This window comes from Diceros bicornis, chromosome 7 (genome assembly GCF_020826845.1).
Source record: "Diceros bicornis minor isolate mBicDic1 chromosome 7, mDicBic1.mat.cur, whole genome shotgun sequence".
Classification (NCBI taxonomy): Eukaryota; Metazoa; Chordata; class Mammalia; order Perissodactyla; family Rhinocerotidae; genus Diceros; species Diceros bicornis.
The window spans coordinates 34276963-34301391 of NC_080746.1; the positions used below are offsets into that span (position 1 = coordinate 34276963).

Sequence of the window (24429 nt, forward strand, 5' to 3'; positions counted from 1 at the left end):
ATTTAAACTCTGAACTTTGAGTGATAATGGTATGTCAATGTAGGTTCATCGATTGTGGCAAATGTACCACTCTGGTAGGGGATGTAGATAGTGGAGAATGTGGTAAGTGTGTGGGGACAGGGCGTATGTGGGAATTTTCTGTTCAATTTTGCTGTGGACCTACAACTGCTCTTAAGAAAAGGTTTAGTAATTGTAAAAAATAATAGCCAAAATAGACATTAAATGAATAACCATACAAAAGTAAAATTGCAGTTCTGACAGGCTACCTATTGCTAGGGATCTACAATGTGGGATAGGACTCAGTGGAGAGAGGCTGGTTAGGGAAGGCTTCACTAAGACAGGGACAGTTGAGCTTTGGCAGAGAGAAAAGTAGCAGCTAAGCAGGCAAAGAGGGAGGGAAGGCAGAGGAAAGGTGTGTGCCGTCTGGAGAGGAGAACAGTGTACATGTGGGCCTGGAACAAGTCCAGTAGGCTGATGTGCAGGTTGAGGGGGAGCGTGGCTCAATCTGATGCTAGAGAAAAAGGATGGAGCCAGAGCTTGTAGTTGGCCGTGTTAATGAGTTAGGAACAATTGCAAAACAGTGAAGGATTTTAAGCAGCGGTGAGAGTGGGAGTGTATATGTGACTTGATCAAATTTGTGTTTTGAAATGATACATACAGCAGTCAAAAGTTTTTTGTTTTTTTCAAGTACATAAATCAGATCACTCCTTTGCTAAAAACCCTCCATAGTGTACTTGGAATAAACTCCAAACTCATCTTATATCTCACCTCACATTGTTCGCCATCTTCCAGCAAAACGGGCGTCAAACATTCAATCATATTCCTGATTTAAGCCTTTGAATTGCTGGTGCCCTCTGCCTGGAAGCGCTTTTCACAGCTCTTTTTCTCCAAATGGCTATACCCTTTTCATCCAAGTTTCAGCTTAATGGAGAAGCCTCCTTTGGCTGCTTCTCTACAGAAACCCTCCCTCCTTTTGTCATCCTCTTTTATATAAGTCTGAGTTTTATTATTATAATATTACTTGTAATTATCACTATAGGAAATAATGCTCATTTGTCTGTTTGTTTGCTTTATGTTGGCATCCAGGAACTCTAGAATTTGTTGTAGTGAATAAATGGTTGCAATATGGAGAACAGATCGGAGAGGGGCTAGAGTAGATACAGAGAAATTAGGAGGCATTGCTGGGGTCTAGGTAAGGAATGAGGGTAGCTGGACCAGGGTTGTATAGTGGACAAGGTGATGGGAATGGAGTCAAGAAATATTTAGAAGTCAAAATCACCAGACTTTGGTGATATAGATTAGTTATGGGTATGACAAAGAAGGAGTTGTTAAGACTTTAATATTTCCTGAAACTCTCTGGGATTTCTCTATTTTAAATGTAGGGATGTTTTTAGGTTACTTTGTTTTTGGATTGATGTTTACTTTGGATTTTTTTATTTGTTGTCGTTATTGCTTTTGCTCCTTATGTTCTGTCATCTCGGCAGATATATATTGTTTATGGACCAAATTTCTTTTGCCCTTCATGTCTGCCATCTTCTCTCTCACCTTAAAATAAAAATTCCTTCTTCGTTTACTTTGCATTCTAGGATTACTTCTTGAGTTTGTACTCTGAAGCACTGGTTTAAATATTTAGAAGTACCAAATTTGCATTTTACTGCTTCTAATGAATATTTTATTTTAGTTACTTTGGTTTTGATTGTATTGCATTCTTTTCACATCCTGGATTTCTCTTTAAATATAGAAGAAATATTCTCTTTTTTCTCATTGATACCTAGACCCATATGTTAAAATTTTTCTTCTGATTTACAAGAAAGTCTTTTATAGTGGAAGGAATTCATACTGAGCCTCATCATCTGTTTTCTTCTTTCAAAGATTTTTCTTCTACCATTTGTTTCCTTCTTTTAAAGAGTTTTATTCTGTTTAATCATCCTTGGGTCTTACCTAACTGATCTTTAATGGTGTTCTGAAAGGAGTTGAATGTTTATTTGAATGGGGAGACATTCATCTCTAGACTGTGCCTCCAGACCAGTGGCCTATGCTGTGCAGGTAGACGCCATATTATTGGTTGTTAGTACAAACCTCCACTTATATTCTCTAAGCAAAACAAAGAAATCTACCCAGGCCTGAGCTGAGAGACAAAGCTTCATGTGCATGACTGCAGTTTGCTTCAGTGAAGAAAAAGATAAAGGAGGAAGAGGCCAGAGGCTATTTCATTGCTTACTTGAACCTAGAAAATGGGATTTTGAGGCTGGGTCATTGCACAAAGATGAAAAGAAAGAAAAACCTAGAAAATGCTACCAATAATTTTGTCTCATACTGCTTATTGTGATTGCACGAAGGATTCTCTCTTTTCTCATGGTTTCATGGTTACTTTAAGGGAAATTAAGAAAAGCTGGTTTTTTGGGCCGGCCCTGTGGCTTAGCGGTTGAGTGCGCGCGCTCCACTGCTGGCGGCCCGGGTTCGGATCCCGGGTGCGCACCAAGGCACCACTTCTCCGGCCATGCTGAGGCCGCGTCCCACATGCAGCAACTAGAAGGACGTGCAACTATGACGTACAACTATCTACTGGGGCTTTGGGGGGAGGGGGGAAGGAGGAGGATTGGCAATAGATGTCAGCTCAGAGCCGGTCTTCCTCAGCAAAAAGAGGAGGATTAGCATGGATGTTAGCTCGGGGCTGGTCTTCCTCACAAAAAAAAAAAAAAAAAAGAAAAGCTTGTTGTGGGCTTCCATTCACTTCACTGCCATTCTTAAATTCAAAAGTTGTAACTAATGTAAACTGAAGGTTAGAAGGCAGACATTTCACTACTAGTCTGCTTTCTCTAGTAAGCAGACTCTTTCCTCATCTTCAGATAAATTTTGAAACACTATGACCTTTTCCCTAATAATGCTTAAAATGCCTTTCACGTTCTTCTTTTCTTATGTAACATCGAAGTTCAGCCATATGGTTCTACTGAAAGTTTCAAAATCCTATACGTGGGGAGCACATTTCCCAGGGAAGATGAATTTGTTTCTCTCAGGAAAGTGTTTGCCTCAATTTAGTTGATCTCCAGCTCCCTAATCTCCTGAGTTTAGCACTAGGTATGGTTATTAAATGGACAATTCACAATCAATACTCAGAGATATGCTGGCAATCAGTATTATTAGATTGCATGCATATGAGTTGCTTTGTGCCCAGAGGTAATTTTACTATAAAGGATGCAATTTAATGAATCAAATAAGATAAATAAACAACGCTGAGTTAAACTTTTGAATATTTATGAGGCAGTTCAACAGTGATTAGAGGATATGAGGTGGGGAAGTTTAAAATGCACCAGGAACATAATAATGGATATAATTTACTGAATAAATTTGTATTTATTTTTCCTAGAAGCTGTCACTATTATCTAAAGAAAATATACTAAACAAGACCAGCTATAGATGTAATTGAATTTATTCTTAATACATGTAGCTCAGTGTAGGTCTTTTAAAAATGTTAGTTCCCTTCCTTTCTTGACCTTCTTTACTCAAATGTTTTAAAATACAGCATATCAAATAGAGAAAATCCTGTGAGTATTTTATTATAACTAGTGTGCTTAAACATGTTTTGTGAGATGTGCTGTAAACATAGCAGTCTCTTAATACATACGAATTAAATGAAAGAATAAAAGTTTTGATATGAAAGTTAATTCTTTTCTTTTTTTTTTGTGAGGAAGATCAGCCCTGAGCTAACATCCATGCCAATCCTCCTCTTTTTTGCTGAGGAAGACCAGCCCTGGGCTAACATTTGTGCCCATCTTCCTCCACTTTATATGGTTTACTCTATATAAGGTGCTAGGAATGCAGAGTTTTGGAGATGTATGGTTTTAATGTATATATTAGAAAAGACAAAAAAACAAAAATCAGTGATATATCCATCCTAAGGGGTTTGAAAAGGAACAGTAGATTTTTTTTTTTTTTTGCTGAGGAAGATTCCCCCTGAGCTAACATCTGTGCCAATCTTCCTCTATTTTGTATGTGGGTCGCTGCCACAGCATGGCTGCTGATGAGTGGTGTAGGTCTGTGCCTGGGATCCAAACCTGTAAACCTGGGCCACTGAAGAGGAGCGTGCCCAACTTAACCACTAGACCACGGGGCCAGCCCCAAGAACAGTACATTTTAAACCCAAATACACTGGAAAGAAGGATATAATAAAGATAGGAGCAACACTTAATGAATTTAAAAACAAACTATTGGAATAAAGAAAATAATAAAGCCAAAGTTAATTCTTTGAAAAGACCAAATAATTTGTAAATCTCTTTTGATCACTTTTGATCAAAAGAGAGAGAGAGACAGAGAGAAGAGGGAGAAGGAGAGGATATACAAATTATTGATAGAAAGAAAATAACACCACAGATCTTAGAGAGATTAAAAAGACAAGGATAGAAATGGTGGCTGAGTAAAATGGTCATGCAAATCCTATCCTAGATGAGAAATAGAAAAATCTTGGCAAGCTTCTGAGAGCAGACAGAAGCTGGGACAGTTTACTCTTGAAAAGCTGAAATGGCAACAGGTAAGTTTGTCGTTTTTATGTTTGAGAATAAGACTATGGTGCAGAAGACTGCAGCCTTACCAGCTGGAGTAGCAAAGGACAAAGTTTAGTGTAGAAAAAGCAGTTGGAAAGCTAAGAGGGAGATTGAAAATAAGAAAACTACAGAAATGATAAGACCCCACACTGGAGTATAAACTCTGTTGAAATTCTTGGCTGGATGATAAATTATGCTTGCCTAGGAAGAAACACTGGGAGACCTGGTAAAAATGTTGGCAGCGGCCAAGAGAAATCTACCCTTAAAAGAGCCGCATTGGGTGGTGTGTGGGATCAGAATTGGCCACCCCAAAATGTATCTCTTTGGTTAAGGACGAGAGACTCTGAAAGAAACTTTGACCTTCCCCCTAACTAAACTTCCCCCTAAAAGAATTTATGATAGAAGGCCTGTCCCCAGCACAGGCCATCACCATTGATAACTCTGGGTATTGACAGACTCTGAGGGTCTTCGCTAAGCCCATTCTTATCAAAGTTCTGCCTACCAAACATTTGCTTTCCATTTCCATGTAAATTGCCTTCTTCCCCTTTGAAGTCTCAAACTACTACAATGATCATGGATTAGGAAACTTAATATTGCAAGTGGATAATTCTCCCAAAATTGTTCTGTATGGTTGTTCCCAAACTGGAAACAACCCTGGGGCCTATCAATTGTAGAATAATAAATAAATAGTGAGATACTCATACAATGTAGTTTAGGGGAAAGCATGTAACAATATGAATGAATCTTACCAATATAATGTTGAGTAAAAAAAAACAAGACATAAAAAACTCCATATGACTCCAAAAACTAGCAAAACCAATCAGAAGTCAGGATACTGTTGTTGGGGGAGGTAAGAATAAGGATAGTGACTGTAGGAGACACAAAGTGGGTCTCTGTTTTTAGTAATGTTTTGTTTCATGACCTAGATTGTGTTTCATGGGTGTGTTTACTTTGTGGTAATTCATTGAGCTGTACATTTATGATTTACATACTTTTCTGTATGTAGATTAAAAAAAAAAGTCTTGCCCTTTTGAAAATAGGTCTCAGCCATTCAATAATTAGCAACTAGTCAATTAGTAATTGGCATTTTTATAATGCTAAGTATGTCATTTGTAAAGCTTCCTTTTTCTTTTCTGTTCAAGGACTTGATAAAAATCTCTCTATTTCTTAGTATAGAAAGCAAGACCATGTCTGTACCTATCTGTTCAACACTCACTGAGTTAGTACCTCTATGTCACAAGTACATTGTCAGGTGCTTAAGATGTAAACCCAGCCATCAAAAAGAGGAAGATTTTCTTGCAATTTGGTAATTCTCAAATAAGTTATTCTAAGAGAATGCCAATAAAAATGTTCCAAGTGTTTGTAAAATTAAATGGGTTGATATCTGCATTTGTGATTTCATTTTGTGCATGGATGCTCTGTGTATACAAATGTGTGTTATATAATAGAGAGTGAGACTATGGATGAACATATGATGAGCTCAGATTGGCTGGGTTTAGGAATGAGAAAACTCCTGTTTAGAGGTGGTACAGTAAATTCACATTTGTGTCAAAGAGTGAAAAAATGGGAAATACTTCTGAATATGATAAAAGATATCATCAATACTCTTTTGGTTCTTTATGTGGATAAAACAATATATTCAGGCAAATATTCTAATATTCTTGAAAATAAAATGGTTTATGTAAGAGTTTTAGTAGGATAAAATTTAAAAAGTGCTTTGGGTTAGAGAATTTCCTCCATGAAACATTGTATCTAGAAGCAAATGGAACAGAAACACAGTAAACTGAGTAATTAATTGCTTTCTAAAAGAACTCTATAGAGTTGCCTTTCAATAGGACAGCAGAAGGAACAAATGAAGCAACTGAGATGTTACTCTTTCAATTTCCTTTTGATCTCCTGATTTTTGAAAAACATAAATAGTTTTAGTTAGCTTCCCGGTCTATGAAAATAACCCAAGAAGAAAATCTAATGATAGTGATATGAAAGCTATTTGATTTAAATCAGAGTCTGCAGAATTTCAGAAAAGGAAAGGCAGAATTGCCATCTTATTTTCTTCTTACTGTTTAGTTTTTTATATTTTTATTTTTATATAGTCATCATAAAAAGCCAAAGAGAATCTGTCAAATAGCTGCTACCCACACCCCGTATGGAAAATAAAACAGCCTTTGTTCTAGCCTTCTGGTGACTGGCTTCATTTTGGCTTCTTTTCCCCCTTTAATTTATATCTGAAATTCCATTTTTCACACACGCATACACCCTCCCACCTCCCGCTATACAAATTAAATGCAATCTGCCTGGTATGAGTTATTGTTAGACAACAGTGAGGCCCATTTGTTTTTGTCTCCTGCTCTGATGATTAGAGTCAGATCATAAAATAAAGAACAATCACAATCTTGTTCCTTCCCCTTTTAAGAAATCCTCACAACAACTTATTTTATAGATCAAAACACAATTGGTGTCTTTTCAGTGCAGTCAATAAGTGGAAATGGCTTTAGTGACATGTTTAAAACGAACTTCTGAGTTAGTAGCCTCTGGAAGGTCTAAAATAAACGCATGCAAGTCTTGAACATAGCCCATGAAGAGGAGTTGCTAGAGGTGCCTTTTAGTGAGAAATGTAAAATGGGGCAAGTTGTTTTGTCTTTCGTTCCTCTTAATAATAAGCACAGAAAAGTTCGGAATTGAAACTAGGACACCGTGTGCTTGTCCCCATGTTACAAAGATACATTGTGGCTTATTATTGAAATGATTCCAGCCAATAAAAAGATACAAATACAGTTAATAATACTGTTATAAAAAGACCACAATAAATACAAGCACCATAAACTTGGCAATCATGGGGGACTTGGTCCTAAAGGCAGGATATCCAACATAATATTTAAAAAAAATTATGTCTAGTGAAAAAATTTTCCTTTTTATTTTATTCATTAAATAAATACTTTTTTGATTAATTATTTTAGTTAGGATAATTGAGGACATTTTAGGGACCGAAGCATCTATTCATGCAAACAGAAACTTATACCCATATAGGGCATCGGCATGGTTTTATTCTCACTAATGTTTCTTCAGAGGATTGGGATGCTAAGGAATCCTGGGGTAATTATAGACATGGGAATTGTATTATTGCAATGTCTTTCTCTCTCTCTTTTGTTTAAATTTCCCATAAACATCCCTCAATATTAGATTGTGAACTTTTTGAGGGCAGGGACTAGATCCTATTAAGTTTTGTATTTCCACTGCCTAGCACAGGGCCTGATACTTAATAAATGCTTGTTAAGTGAAGGAATGAAAAAAATGAATCATCAAACATTCCATTATCACACAGTTTCTTTCATTGTTCCTCCCTATCTGGGGAAATCAGAGAAAAGGTGATGAAATTTAGCCTTGTCCTTCTTTACTCCCCTTTCTTGCCCAACTAGCATCTGCTCTAATCTCGTATGCACATAAAAATCCTGATGTTCTCAGAAAAGCTTGAGAGGCTCTGCTCTAGGATTCAGGAATTACCATTCACAGGACACTGAATGCTGGTGGGTTCATAAATTCAAAACTGAACCTAATAATTTACTTTCATGGGCCAATGACAGGGATGGTAATCCAGATGGGACAGTCATGGTTATTCATGAATGGAAGTCATTCAATAAATATAGCCCATTTTCAATTTTCAATCATGCTGCATGTCATAAGCTAGAAATTTCACATATCTCAATGTCAATGCTTTTTACATTTAGTCTCTGCTGCTATGAAATCTCAAGCTACTTCCATGTAAGTAACCAAAATTCTCAAATGGGTGGGCCTAGGCAATGTCAACAAAATTGTTCAAATATTTGTAAAATACAATTAAATGGATTGGTGTCTACATTTGTGATTTCATATTCTTTCTTGTTCTCTAAGATGGTCTTTTTTGTGAGGTAACCCTAGATTTGTAGAAGGCAGACTTAAAAGCTTGTTGAAAAGAAAATACCACATTTTTTTTTCTTTTCACAGCAGAGTTCTAATCTAGCCTAACTGTGACATTTAGAAATGCCCATATGTGGACTCAGAAATTAAAAGAGATGACATTACTAAAATGTCCTGAAGCCCCTTACCATTAGTCATTTTCTGGTGGACTAGGGGCTGTCATCATTCTGACTCCGTCTTTATGCATAGTTATTCCTACCATCTCAATTGCCATGACCATTCTATTAGGTAGAGAAATTAGTGAAGTTAATAACAAAAATTGGTCAGCTTAATTTGAATTAATTGGTTAATGTATTTGAAAGTGTTAACTTAGTTGCAAATGAACATAGTTTGAGTCAAAATACTTGGTTCATTATTTCTTAAACCAATTAAGTTGTAATGGAGGCTTCCTTGCAAAAGACAAAAATGTGAAATATAAGTAGATTATTGACAGATGCTATCAGGGAAAGCCTCCTACTGAGATCCTTACTGCTGCATTATAGCACTGGCTACATCATCAAAAAAGAATATCAAGATAAGTTAAGCAAAAGGGGTTACCAGGAGTTAGGTCAAGACCTTAGACTAGGATTAAAAAACCAAAAACAAAAGAAAGAAATTGAAATAGAGTCTCCCTTTCTAGACTGTGAACTTTATAAGGGCAGGGACTCTGTCTATTTTACTTATTGTTTTACCCATGCACTGCACCAAAACATAGCAGGTATTCAATAAATATTAGGTGAATAAATAAATGAGTGAATAATAAATGATAAATGAGATTCAGACGAAACACACAAAAAGTCAGATCAGGGACATCTGAGATCTGAATTTGACTGCCATTCCAGGTCACAATCAGAGTCAGGCTGCAAGTCAATTGAGGAACAGTCAGAGTGAGAACTGGGGAGGGAGAACACAATGATAGGGACTTGGGTGTGGGGAGATCAGGTAAAGATATAAGCACCTTAAGGACTTCACTGCCCTTGATGATGTCTATCTTCTCCCGAAATGACACTTGCTCAAGGGTACCCTCCCATGAATAGTAGAAGAGAAAATATAAAGATTTCAGAGTCAAGGGAGCCACATATGGTTTCAAGTTTGATTCTTTATGAAGGAGAATGCACTGAGGTGTTATCATTAGTTAATGCCACACTATGTATTCCAGAGATACAGTTTGTCAATATCAAAATGGCAGGTGAGTATGTACTTGACAGGAACCATATCTGAGAAGGAAATAAATCTGTACATATGATTTCAGAAATGATTCCTTATTTCTCATGTACCTCCCCCATTATTCTTGGTATATCAAGGGAAATTTGCCATATAAAAGTCTCATCTTGACTTCTTTTAACTGCTTTTGTCTGAGGCTAAAGGAGTTTTCTGCAGTGGTTAATTAGACTCACTTATTATAACCTTTGACTGGTACAAAAATATATTCAGATGTTGTCTGACTCTTAACCATTTCTGATAACAACATTGGAGAGTTGTGATTCTTCTGTATGTCAAAACAACTTGGTATCCTGATAAGAGACTTAGATGATTCCACAGCAAATAAAGGTGTTGCTGGGCTGAGAGCTCTGAATTGAGGTTCTGTCTTCCAAAATTGTTGCCACAAATCACTCTTTAGGTAGAAGTAGTATTCTTAGGAGTATTAGAGGTCTGCAACCTGAAGTAACTAAATTGACAACATGAGGGATATTGATTACTTATTTGATTAGGGAAGTTTTCTGAAGACCACCAGTAGCCTCTAAACCCAATAGGCACTTTTCTGCCTTGATCTCACTTGATCTCTTAGCAGTTTTAAACATAATTGACCATTTCCTTCTTTTTGATCAGCTCTTTTAGTTTCTTTGATACCTCTCATATTTGGTTTTCCCTTTACCAAACTGATCTCTCTTTGCCAGTCTCTTTGCTGATTCTTCCTCTTCAGCTGAACTTCTAAACACTGAGTGTGCCTCCTTTCCTCTTTTCTCCTCTGGGAATTTTGTCCTTAGGTGCTTTCATTTCATAGCATGGCTTTAAATACCACCTCTGTGACTGCCACCTTTATGTCGTCAACCCTGATCTCTTATTTAGACCCCACATTCACATATTCTATTGCTTATCTGACTTATCCTCTTAGATTTCTAAGAGGCATCTCAAATTTAATTCAGCCAAAACAGAACTCTTTATTTCCCACGTTCAAATCTGTTCTTTGTCTAGTTTTCCCCATTTTTGGGTGAATGGCACTACCATTCATCCATTTAACCAAAGCAGTGATGTAGATTTCATCATTTGCCTTCCTTCCACATCTGATCAGCCAGCAAATCCTACCAGACCTGCCTTATGAAATATGTCTACTTCTCTCCTACTCCACTGCATTCACCCTAGTCTAAGTCACCATCACTTCTTGCTTGGATTTTTGCAATAACCTCCTAACTTCCACTCCTGAACTTTCTCCCCTCCCCCTTTCATTCTTCACATTAGAGCAACCAGTGATGTTTTTAAAAAAATGTAAATCAGACATTGTCACTCTCCTCCTTAAATTGCCCCACTGGCTCTCCACTGCTTTTGAAATAAAATACAAACTCTTTCTATAATCTATATATCCCAACATAATCTTGTCTCTGCCCACCTAACTCTCTGATTACTTTTAATTCCACTCACACCACTGCTCACTAAGGTCCAGTGGCTCGACTTCCTTCTGTTAAGGAAACAGGTTTGTTCCACCTTTGAACTTTCATATGAATTGTTATCTAAGTTTATTCTACTCACTTGTTTGCTTGTTTATTTTTTTATTTGTCTTATTAGGGTGCAACATTCATAAAAACAGAACTTTTTCTATCTTATTCACACATTTCAATTCAGGAAAAACAAGAGAGGTAGTCAAAAACACTGTTTTTGCTATTTTAAAAATGGCACATAGTGACTATAGTAACTAGCTCTTTCAGACATTGCAAGTAAAGCTAAAATTATGGCTAGAAAAATGACTCATAGGACCAATATGATAAATACACAAAATTTGAAACCAATCTCATTGGCTTCAGTGACAAAAAAATACTTTTTTATTGTCACCATGCTCAGAATTCTACCATTAGTAAATACAGCTAGGATTTTGGTTAGGATAGAATTGAAGAGGGAGATAATGACGAGATGAAATATTAAGCTGTACTACATTTTAGTAATATTCAAGTATATTTTGGAGAGATATTTTACTAAGTGAAAAAAAGAAGAAATAAAAAAAGGTAAAGAGAAGAGAAGTAAGTTCCAGGGTGGGTAAGGTGAAGGGCAGAGGAAGAGCTCTCCTTAAAGATGAAGAGTGCAGGAAAGAGAGGGTAGGAGAGATGCTGATACACTTTACTTACATCATATTTATTTTTAAATCTACCTGCAAGTATCCAGTTATGAGATAGTATAAATTAAAAATAGCCTTTGCGACTATATTTTACTTAAAATAACAGTTAATATCATATTTGACCACTGAATTATACAAAGTTTTAATTATTTTCTGATTATAAAAAGCATACATTTGGGGCCAGCCTCGTGGCTTAGCGGTTAAGTGCACACGCTCCACTACTGGCAGCCGGGGTTCGGATCCCAGGCGCGCACCGACGCACCACTTGTCCGGCCATGCTGAGGCGGCATCCTACATACAGCAACTAGAAGGATGTGCAACTCTGATATGCAACGGGGAGAAAAACGGGGCTTTGGGGAGAAAAACGGGGAAAAAAAAAGGGAGGAGGATTGGCAATAGACGTTAGCTCAGGGCCGGTCTTCCTCAGCAAAAAGAGGAGGATTGGCATGGACGTTAGCTCAGGGCTGATCTTCCTTGCAACAACAACAACAACAACAAAAAGGCATACATTTAATTTTCCCATTAATAAGATATTGATTTTTTTGGGTAACAAGATGCCATATTTTTTAAACTACAACTTAGAAAACACTATAAAATACTATAAAATAGTATAAATGCTACTTTGTCCGTGGATTCTGTCCTGTTTCTGTGTGTAAAAACAGTAGTGGAATTTGTGTTGATTTATTTTAATTAAAATATGTGGTCATTGTGATGATTGTTCCAGAATTTGATTTATTTCTATTAACGTTCTATCCCTAAGGATATTCTATCTTAGCTTGTGATAAGCTGTCATTTTTAATGAATTAGATTTAGCAAAAATATTGTGCTCTGACACTCTTGAGTGATCTTGATCTTGATCTCCAGTCAAGGCTTGATCACCAGCATTCCATAAAACCCCTCTCACCAAGGTCACTAGGGTCTCTGCATTGCCATATCCCTTGGGCAATCTCAGGCCCCATCTTTCTGAATTTCTTAGCAACATTTGACTCAGTAAAACACTCCATCTTCTTTTTTTTCCTTAGTGAGGAAGATGAGCCTTGAGCTAACATCTGTTGCCAATCCTCCTCTTTTTGCTGAGGAAGATTGGCCCTGGGCTAACATCTGTGCCCATCTTCCTCTACTTTATACGAGATGTCTGCCACAGCATGGCTTGATAAGTGGTGTGTAGGTCCGCGCCTGGGATCTGAACCTGCAAACTCCGGGCCGCTGAAGCAGAAAGCGCAAACTTAACCACTGTGCCTCTGGGCCGGCCTCAAAACTCTCCACCTTAAATTCTTCTCTTGGCTTCTGAATCTCTTCAGCGTCTCCCTTAGTTTCTTTGGCCAGATGCTCTTCCTTTCTTGAGTTCCAAATGGTAAGGCACTATAGGGCTCAATTCTCAGACATCTACTTTACCAACACTCAGTGATCTCAGCCAGAAACCATTATATGCTGATGATTCCTCAGAGTTATAGCCCATCTCTAACCTTTGTCTTAACACAAGACCTACTTGACGACTGTTTTTGGAAATAAAAAGGCTTATAAAATTTGACACATCTAAACCAGAATCCTTGATTTTTTTCTCTAAAACCTACTCTTCTCTGAGTTTCTCGTCTTCTGAATGACAATACCATTCACCCAGTTTCTTGGGTCAAAAAGCTCTGGAATATCTTTGCCTCCTCTCTTTTTCATAGTCCACATCCAATTCATTATCAAATTCTGTCATCCTTCCATTCAAAATATATCTTAAAAGACCCACTTCTCATCAACTCTGCTGCAACTGCTCTAGTCAAAAGCAACTTCATTATCACCTCGGTTGGAATAAGTGCCTCTCCACTGTTCTCCCTGAGGTCCTCTCTAGAGTCTATACTCTACCCTTGAGACCAAGAGAGGCTTTTAAAATATAAGTAAGTTAGATCCTTATTTGATTCTCCATGTTCAAAATCCTTTACGGTCTTCTCCTTATACTTAAGATAAAATCCAAATTCCTTTCCATAGTTCACAAGACCCCATATAACCTTGTCCTTATCCTGGCGATCTTTTCATCAACCTGCCACTACCCTCTCTGTTCACTGCTATTTGGCCCAAATCGCTCCCTTTCTGTTCTTTGAACAAGGCCACATGCTCTTACTTCAGAGCCTTTGAGTTTGCTGTTCTCTCTGCCTCTCTCTCTCTCTCATTTGGTCATGTTTTTACTCAAACGTCACAACCTCAGAAAGGGTGATTTCTCAAACCTCTATAAATAGCAGACTCCCTCACTCTCTATATTCTGGTCTAGTTTTATTTTTCTACAGAGGATTTATCATCAATTTAAATTATTTCACCCACTTATTTGTTAGCTTGTTTATTGTTTGCCTTCCCTACTACAATATAAGCTCCGCGAGGATAGAAACTTTGTTTTGCTCGTTGCTTTATCCCTATCATCTAGCTCAGTGTCTGATACTTAGTAGGCCTTCAATAAATATTTGTTGAATGAATGAATAAGTGATTTATATTTAGGAAGAGAAGAATTGTGCACAAATCTAAATCTTATGTGATCTCTGCAGGACCTCATAGAAAGCTGTTATTACAGGTGAATCATGGTGGGAATGTGAATGCCATGCTTTAGGGCAGGCAGAAAAAAGGTTGAGGGTGACTGGCTGTGTGAGAGGAGCAGCACTTGAGATGTAAGAGCCTGGGTCCTCATTTTTCTGTACACTAGAATATACTTTGTGGCTTTCTACAAGTATGAACACCAGATGTTCTACTTCAGAGGTCCAGGTGGATCTGTACTTAGGTGATTCTTGTGGGGAGGTAACTTTTCAGATAAGGCAGCACCCCTCAGTGGAGGGCAATTCTCCAGAGGAGAAGCCGAGAACCATTAGAAGCCAACACTCATGGCAGCTGGGGGATGGTGCACTGGCCCAGTGAAGGGAAGCTGGGCAGGCCACCTTAGTATCTTCTACAGTGATATTAAAAGGGGCTGATTGTGAAGCACAGCTATTTGTTCATTCAACAAATATTCATTGTAGCTATCATGGGCCGAGCACTACCAGTCCCAGGATTTCTTGGCGGACAGACACGGTCCCTGCAGCATGGATACGGATAAAAAGAGATTTTAATAAAATAAACATGCAATCATGATGACACATACTGAATTATCACCAAATAATAAATTGAAGCAAGATTGTATAAATAAATTCATTATATTGTATAGGTAGTGGTTTTCTATAAATGGTCCTTGCTATAACTCTTAGAAAGATTGTATAAACTCTTTATTACAGTTATCATTATCTAATGCTAGCTGTATATTAATCAAATAGTTCTCAGCCATTATTGGAAAACTCAAATAGAATAAAGAAATGTGTGTTTAGCTTAGAAACTATGTTGGGTACAAATCCTATACTTGATCATTGTTCAAAAATCAAGATGATATTTTTCTTTGTGAGAGTTGAAACAGAGGGAAGTAAGAATTACAAAGTTTAAAGGCAACTAAGATCTTGGGTTGTATGTTAGTTCTTTTTTGTCTTTTATAACTTACTCCCCTAATTCCTATCCCTAACTGGCAAAGGCAAGAACAAGAGCTGTATGAGAATTAGGGATCTTGTTTTTGTGGAATATTCAAGTTCACAGACTGTCTACAATCCTCTTGTCCATGTGGAGGCTAAAATTTCATTGAAGTCAATGAATTGTTATAAAATGTTCACTTTTTTTTTTTTTTTTTGTGAGGAGATCAGCCCTGTGCTAACATCCGCCAATCCTCTTCTTTTTTTGCCGAGGAAGACGGCCCTGGGCTAACATCCGTGCCCATCCTCCTCCACTTTATGTGGGACGCCGCCACAGCATGGCTTGCCAAAGCAGTGCGTCGGTGCGCGCCCGGGATCCGAACCAGCGAACCCCGGGCCGCCGCAGCAGAGCGCGCGCACCCAACCGCTTGCGCCACCGGGCCGGCCCCTAAAATGTTCATTTTTATAAGGCTGGCATAACTGTGTTTAAAAATAGCAAAATTTAAGGGACAAAAAATTCATTTGAGTAAATAGGTACAAATCACTAAGTTCTAAGCAAATTTGAGAAGTTCATTTAGGAGGTAAGATCTGCCAATATAATATAGTAGGAAAACCTATTTTATACATTAAATTATTAGAGGGAAATACACAAAAACATTTTTAACCACCAATAAATTGGATACCAGTAAATATCTACCTATACCTTCTGATTTTTATCTAAAGGGCCATTTTCATCTCTTTTTAACAAATCTTTGCATGGTGCTATGGAAACTACTATACTGAAAAATAAGCCAGCTAATGAGCAACATAATACGTGTCAGTAAAATAGTATATTTCTTACTGTCTTTGCTATACAGCAAAATTTCAAAGGAATATAATTCTGTTGAAATGTCACCAAACCATCTCTTTAGGAGAATGCAATGCCAGCAGAAATAACAAGGCTTATTTTCAATAATTCTGTTCATACCTCAAATCCCTGTGGTCTTCCTAGACTCTCTTTAATATGTTTCCATGCAATAAGAATCTCTGACACAGACATACTTGTAGCCTTGACATCTGTGGGAGCAGCACTGGGTTCTGTATGAAGGAAAATGGAAATAATAAACTGCAATGATAACAAGTTATGTCTATCAAAGCATTGCACCTGAATATGTCAGGTATTATTTCCTTCTACCTTATTTTTGAAATGAAGCACTGTGGTAGCTATGAAAAACACAACAATATCAAAAGATGATCTTTTGGATTTCTATATTTGAGTCAAGTCTCATCAATACCCTACCAATGAAAAATGACAAATCTAGCAAGACAAGCAAAGAAGATCTTTATCCTTGGATTAACTGGGATGTTTCTGGAGAAGTTAAGTTGTCTGACTTAAATTGTCTTCCAGTCTAGCACAATGATCAAAAGAATGGACTAGGGAATCAGTCTTGGCTTTTTTTGTTGCTGCCATTGTTTTCTGCCTTCAAAAAATTTATTTGCTTATTTAGCTTTAGGCAAATTGCTTCACCCCTTCCTAAACCCCAGTTCCCTGGTGTATAATATGGGCATAATAAGAGTACTTATCTCATAGATTTTTAAGATTAGTTTTAATTGGAATAATACATATCAAATATTTAGCACAGTGCTTGGCACTTGGCATTCATTCACCAAATATCACTTATTATTATTATTTTGTTTTATGTTTTTTATCCTGTGCAGGCACAAATAGAGTCTAAATTCCATTAGTTTTTTTTTTTTGTTCCAACCACAAAGCTACATTTCCATGATTTTATAAGGAATATGTTATGAATCATGATATTTAAAAGGTGTGTGTTGACTTTTAAGACAGGTATGGACCGAAAAGGAAAGTCCCGGAAGGTCTTGGTGCTATTGCTCAAAGCCACCTTTTCATTTGTTCCTATGCTCAGTGACCTTTCTCACTATTTTTTCAAATACACCATGTCTGCCTGGCATCCATCAAGAGGTGCACTTTATTTGAGGTTGCACTCTGTGTGAGGAACAAAATATTCCCAGCTTTGACATTGCTGAATCATAAATACTGTGTCACAAACACACGTTAAATGAAATGGCAGAATAAAGGCCATATATTAGTTCAAACATTTCTGTACAAAGTCGATTTAAAAAACCCCTACCCCATAAACATTGTAGAGACTTTGATACTAACCCCTCATCACTGACTGGTAAGAGTTCAGATTAATCTGTTGAAAATGTTTTTTTAGATTCAGGGAACAGTATGGCAAAGACAGAGTTCTAAATAAGATTTTTGAAAGTTAATATTAGGGATATTAAAGGAATCATAACTATTTTCTGAGATCTTTCCTTTTCTAATGAAAGGTGGTCACACATCTATCTGGAAAGCCTTTGTATATTATTAATTGAAAAATATCAGTCTAAAACATCTACCCTTGTTGCTGTAAAGAAGCCCACAAAAGACTTTTTCAAAGGTGCATGTTTGCACTGAGCAATGATTTTCTTTTGGTAAAGCTTTCATTAAAATCACATGCTATAATTGTGTTAACTCAAAGTGCCTTGGCAAATTCACATTAATCTTTACACAGAAGCTGATATTAATTCCTGCCATAGTGTAAATCGTAATTTCTCATTCTGCCACCCTTTGAATATCTTTTATTATTTTCTTTTGCTCAGTGGTTTCCCTCACCTCAATTTCCAGCTCATTATTTGTGCATCTACCCAATCAAAAAAAAATTCTGGGAAAAACTTCTATTTCATTCTGGAATTCTGATCAGCAGACCTGCAACAAAAAAATTTTTTTCATTGCTATTTAATAGGAGTTAAAATTCTTGATTTTGCAAGTAAATGAAAGGAAATACTGATATTCTTCAGGTGTGTGCAACCTGGTCTCCAGGATTTAGGATATGATTTATTTCAATGGGAGCCACGCTTTGAGTATCGTTTGCTATTTGGGAGCACTTCTGCTTTTCTTTTAAATGCATGCATTCCAGAGATTTGTGTGTGCCAAATTGTGTGCCAAACGCCTTCTTTCAGCTTTTATATTATTGAAGCAATTACATCTTTGTCAAAGAAGATTGCAGGGGTATAAATAATTTCAGAAACACAAAATATGTGGTTGGATGGCAGCCTTTCTCTCTCTTTTTATCTCTAGAGAAAGAAATGATTTCTCTATCAGCTTTCTGTAGCACTACACAAGTTTAAATACATCTGAAATAGAAATAAGAAAGTTGAAAAAAGACAGAAAAGTATTCAGAAATCTGCTTCCTAAACAAGCACCCTAATTTCTATTTAAAAGCTCTGAGGATTTTAAATCAAGGTCAGACCCAAGCTGACGTCTCAGAGTTGCGCTCTTGGAGGCTGCACATTATAGTGGCATCTAACTGAAGAAAGGTAAACGAATCAAACAAGAACTGAAGAGTCATTTTTTATTGGTTTCACCTTCTGGATGTAAATAGTATCAGAAATAGACCCATGCTGACCTGAACTGAAAATTTCAGCATGTAAAAAAAGTGACCTCCATCAGTTTATTTCCAGAAGTTTCAGTAGGTACTGTTTATAGCCGAGTGAACATTTTCATGTGGATCAAAAAGTTTGTCTGCAGGCAAGAGTACCCAACTGGATCACAGAATGTCTGGTTTGGATTGGAACTAGTTGTTCTATTTGGACATCCCATTGTAACTGAGTGATGGAAGGTCACAACTAGAAAGAATTTTAGAAAGTCATTTGGTTCAAAGGTCACAAATGAATGGCCAGTGGGTCTTCAGCCATGTTTAGTTTGCCCACATAATATATTAATTTATTCCAACATTTCATATAAAAATAAGAATTTCCAATTTATCTTGGAAAAAAACCAGTTATACCAACTCTGAATTCTTCGGTGTTGGTAGATGAGAATTAGCCCTTGGCCCCATTAGTCAGAGCATAGGCATTTCAGTTTGCCAGAGTCCCTACCACTCCCTATTGTCTCACACTGGAACTACTTCACTTGTTTATATTTCTTACCTGACCTGTATAGGCTTTTGAGTTATAGACCTGTGTTTTAAATCCATGCCCTCATTTTGCAGATGCAAAAAGTGACATATGTAAAAGTTGATTTATCCAAACTGCTTCTGGCTCTGAAAGAGCCCCAACTGGAACTCAGGTCTCAAGTGCTCTTTCCTGTGTTGTTTTTAAATTAGCACCAACCACTGGCTCATTCTCCATCTCTTAGTTTGGGGGCACACAAGAGATTTTACAAGGAACATATATAGTTCATTCTCTTGCTGCTCAATTACCTCCAAATAACTGACAGAGGGAGAGAAGGAATAAGATTAAAAACAAAGAAACAAACAAACAAAAAAACCCAAAATAGATGAGGGGTACAACCAAAGGTAATAATTACTGTTTATTGAGAATTTGCTATGTGCCAAGCCCTAATCAAAATTCTTTATATGTATTAATTAATCTTTCTAACAACCCTGCTATCACTATCACCATTTTCCTGATGAAGAAATCGAGGAGCAGAGATGTTAAGCAACTTACCCAAGGTCACACAGCTGCTGGAGGGTGGAGAGAAGATTTGAACAAGGCAGTCAGGTCCTAACCACCATGGAATTGTGCTTCTGTGCACAATTTTATCTGTCTTTACAGACCTGGTGCTGTTCCCTTTGCTTTTGCTCTCCCTTCTCCTTGCCCCACCATACTTAACTTTTCTCGAGAATATTGACATTGGAATCTTCACTTGGGCTCTCTACTCTAAGTCTTGCTCCAAATCACCTAGACCCCCATCATCTCCTATTTAACCCCACCACAGGCTTACTATTAACTCCTTTTATTCCTGTGTCATGGAATTTTTGATAGTTTTGAACCATAGCTGCACTGCTCCTCATAGATCCTGTCATATTCAGGCATCTCTGAAACTCTCCTGATCCATAAATCACAGGATGTTTCCTGCCACTCTCACTTCTGTCTATTACACTCAGGTAATTTGATGAAAATTCAGGGACTCATTTCTGAGATTGTACAAGCGTTATGTCTAATAGACTCAAAGACTTAAAAAGATCTCTTTTTTCTTTTACTCATGATGATATTAATTAGACCATGGATAACTCTTTCACTCCAATCTTGGCATTTGAAGTGGACAGACTGATTGATAGATTTCAGTTTCTGTTAGATTAAAAATTTTGAACAGCATTACCATGTTCATGAATTTAGATGATACATTTGTATTAAGTGACCCAGCAGCTGGAGTTTTCAAGTAATATGGGGGGATGTGCTTGTAATATTGATTATACGTCTGACTTTCCAGGTGGGGTGAGCAATAGCATTAATCAAAGGAGAGTTTAATAAACTCTTTGGGAGAAGGGTTATGGTTTCATTATTTAAAAATTCAGTGAAGACAGCTGTAGTTGAACTTTTACAGGCACTAATCCAAATGGATCATCCGGCAAAGACAGGAAATTATTCCTTGTATTTTACAACTAATATGCCAATTTATTAATTTTCAAGTTCACATAAATCCCACTGAGCTCAGTTGCAGCGAAGGACTGATCTGGAGAATAACACCTCGTGAATGTCGGGTTTTAATTTAAACTGTGGTAGCTCCATTTGCAAGGGGATAATTGCATATCATTTTCTGCAAATGAGGAGAGGCTTTTTGGTTTTAATAAAAATAAAAGCAGCACCATTTTTACATACAAGGCAAAAGCCAAAAAAACTGGAAAAGACTAAAGTGCATTGCAAGTAAACAAATCTTTCAACCTATAATAAAGCTATATTGAATTTCCCTCTATTTTTCTACTAGATGTAATTGAATGCTCAGATTCTTGCTCTTTCCAAAGCTATAGTAACAAGAACTAAGTGGAAAATGGATATAAGTTTCACTAATAAGTAGCTCTAGGCAGAGGGAAATGAAAGCTGATTTGATCTTTCATCTTGAAAAAAAATCACTTTTTATCACTTCTACCATGGGCTTTAAAATCACTTATGTTGGAAATTTGCTATTCTTTAAAAAAATTAGAATTGTTTCCAAAACGAGGGTGTTGTATAGGATTATACCATATCCTAGAGACCTGAAGTCAGTCAGGGTTAGAATGAACATAATTCTTGCTTGGTTCAAAGGGTATAGATAATTGATATATGTACAAGGTGTATGGAAGTACTGGCAGGCAAATATCTCTCGTTCCACGCTTACGTCAGATGCTGCTTGGCACTGACAGAGCCATTTCAGGGTCACTTCTGCTGTGGAAGCCTTGAAAGGTTTCAAAGGCTCAAGGGTGTTGGCAGAAAAACCATTTGGAGTTTTTCTGACAGTACTCGAGGGCAACAGTCAACCTCAGAGTCGCAAAAGTCAAGGTCATTTCCCAAGTGATTTACTAAGTATCAATATTTGTAAATGATGAATTCTTTTAATAACAGATCACATTCAAGGTTTTCCCTACAATAATGTAATTCTCACTCACATTTCAATAGGCTTTCTTGAGAGGAAAAGAAAAGGATGAAGGGTATGGGGAATGCACACAAGCACTTGTGGAAATGTGCTGTGGATGCGAATGTCACCATCATTGATGTGCCAGTGGCAAATGGGTTGAGCAATAGTACTGGAAGATGCGCCTTGAAGTCTTTGTGTTCTGTGTTTCCCTCCAAATGTGAATTCTGGTGGCTGCATTTGATATAGCATCTGGCACATTTTTCTTCATGGCTTGGGGTCAGCTGTGAAAACCTAGATTCTCCATGGTACTCTAGGTTTGTAGCTAGTATTCTCGATGTGAAGAGGAATAACTGTGCCCATAAATAAAGATAGAAATCCAGTCCCACTCCTCTTGTTCTTTATTTTATCTAAGAATACAGAGAGATTTTGAGACAATAAACAGGTGGGCTAGGTTAATGGAAGAACAAAGAAACAGAATTTGTCTTACTGAGAAATGCAGTCTCAATCAGATGAGTTGGGCTTTGGGCAAGAGTCTGATGATAAAGGCACACTGTGAATCTGCACAAGTGTCCACAGGCAAAGAAGAGAGGAACCTGCACTGACATGAGTACAATATATTATTTTATCAGCTTATTACAGGCCTTGACTCTTTGTTTAAAATGATTCAATCTTGAAAATGTTCACTGCTTTTCAAGAAAAGCAATTTGCCAAGTGACTAAAAAGGGATGTTGATTTCCCTCTTTTTATTAGATAGCAAAAGTTGATCTATTATTACTGCCTATTCTGGGACAACTAAAATTTAAAAGACTATTTTAGAATATAGAATAAATTGACAAAATTTCAGTTTTAGGTTTTTAATGGCTTCCAGAGATGCTCAAGTTCTAGACTTTCATTTTTAAAGTGGAAGAAGGTAAGCCTCAGAGAGGTGAATAAACTGCCCAAGATCTTTCAGTTATTGTGAGCAGATTGGAACTCATGCTCTGCTCACTCCAGGCAAATGCTCTTCATTTGCATGGTCCGGCCTTTCCTGGTTGACACAATTTAATGATGCTAAACTTTACTCATATTTACACACAAAGCTCCAAATTAGTAAATTTAATTAGTGAGCAAATGCCAAATATATGTTTGCATTTTGTCATCAGAACAAAGGCAGATTCTGTTCAGATTTAATTTTCTTGGTATCTTTCATATTTCAGTCTACCAAAATAAATGAAGTGTTATAGGAAATACGTTATAGCAACAACTTCAGTGTCTTTGAAAGAAAATATGCATATTTCTTATCTAGCTTGAAAGAGAAATCTCCAAAGGCAAGCCATTTCAAGTTTAAGGAAACACAGTATAAACAACTCATGGTGGCTGCTATAATTTAATTTCAAAGCAAAGGTCGACAAGGAACATGCAAATCTGGATTTCTTAAAGGCAGCCTTGGTGTTACCATACAAAGCATGTTCACGAACCTCTCCAATTCATCTCATGTGACCTTTGGGGCTATGTGCTTGATAATTAGGTTGAAGAAATTTTAAAGAAACAAGAATATGCACTTCCTGAATAAAACATATACTTCAAAATAGATTTTTGGAGTAATAAATAATACAAAATATTATTATTATTATATACAATAATGTAATACAATAACAAAATATTATTATTATATACATTCCTGGTGAGACAGTATATGATAGAGGTTAAAAGCACGAACTTTGTAGTCATATAGACCTGGGTTCAAATCCCAGCTCTGTCACTTACTATAGTTACTTAGAACTCTGGCACTTGTTGATGTGAATTTAAGCATGTTACTTAACCTCTCTGAGCCTTAGTTTCCTGAAAAGTAGATTGAGGCTTGAGATTCTTACCTCATATTTGGTTGTAAGAGTTAATATAAGTAATATGGTACACTGGTTATATCTGAAAACACATCATCAACTTGAGATGCTAAGTTCATGGGTATGTTATCAGAACATCTAGGAGTCCTTTTCATTAGTTGATTCTTCATTTTCCTGGTCATTCTTAGACTAGGATAAATTTTCTGCTTCTGCTTCAAAATTTGGCTCTGTGTTATAAAAATACAAGGCAGCTTATATTGAAAAACTGCATCTGAGATAAATCAAACACTACCTTTGTCCTTCAATATTCAAATGACATTATTTATTTCTCCCTACGAAGCTCACAGTACCAAAAAGATTAATAATTCTCTTCAGTTATTCAAGTCACACATGTGGGCACAAAGGAAGTAAAAGGGTCAGTTTAGATTGACAATGCTTATTTGGAAAGTCAAATGAGTCTCGTCTTTGGTGGAACATTTTCTAAGTCATTTGTCCAATTCAGGGAATGTGAGGCATAGTTTTTGTTAGCAGGGCCAATCAAAATTCTGCGCTTGAATAGAAGAAGGACTAAGAGGAAAAGGTAACTTTAGGAGTTAGATCTATCATGCTTTCTCTCAGAAAATTGCATTTTTGTATTAAAATTTGAAAGAACCAAGGATTTTGATGTAGGAAGCTGACTTAGCACTTCAACACTACCACTTATTTACTGTAACCCTGAATAAGTCACAGTTTTACAGTTTACTCATCTGTAAAATGGGTATATTGCCTACTATAATTCTCAATATATATTGATAATTAAATAAGGTTAGGCATATGAAGGCAGAGTGCTACAAAAAAAAATCAAGGATTTAATGATTAGACAGACCTGGGTTTAATTCTCAGTTATAAGCTGTGTAACCTCTAGCAAATTCCTTAACTTTTCTGAACTTTGATTTCTCTTTCTCTACAATGGGGCTAA

At 36.8% G+C, this 24429-nt stretch overlaps 1 protein-coding gene across 4 annotated transcripts in view; it reads right to left on the bottom strand.

Moving 5' to 3' along the window:
- The window catches only part of CNTN5 (contactin 5), an 812742-nt gene that overhangs the window by 21055 nt on the left and 767258 nt on the right, over window positions 1-24429 (bottom strand). For all 4 annotated transcript variants that reach the window (XM_058545360.1, XM_058545362.1, XM_058545361.1 and 1 more), the window contains one exon: window positions 16234-16343. In XM_058545360.1, the coding sequence (XP_058401343.1) occupies window positions 16234-16343 (110 nt within the window). The remainder of the gene's footprint in view (window positions 1-16233; window positions 16344-24429) is intronic.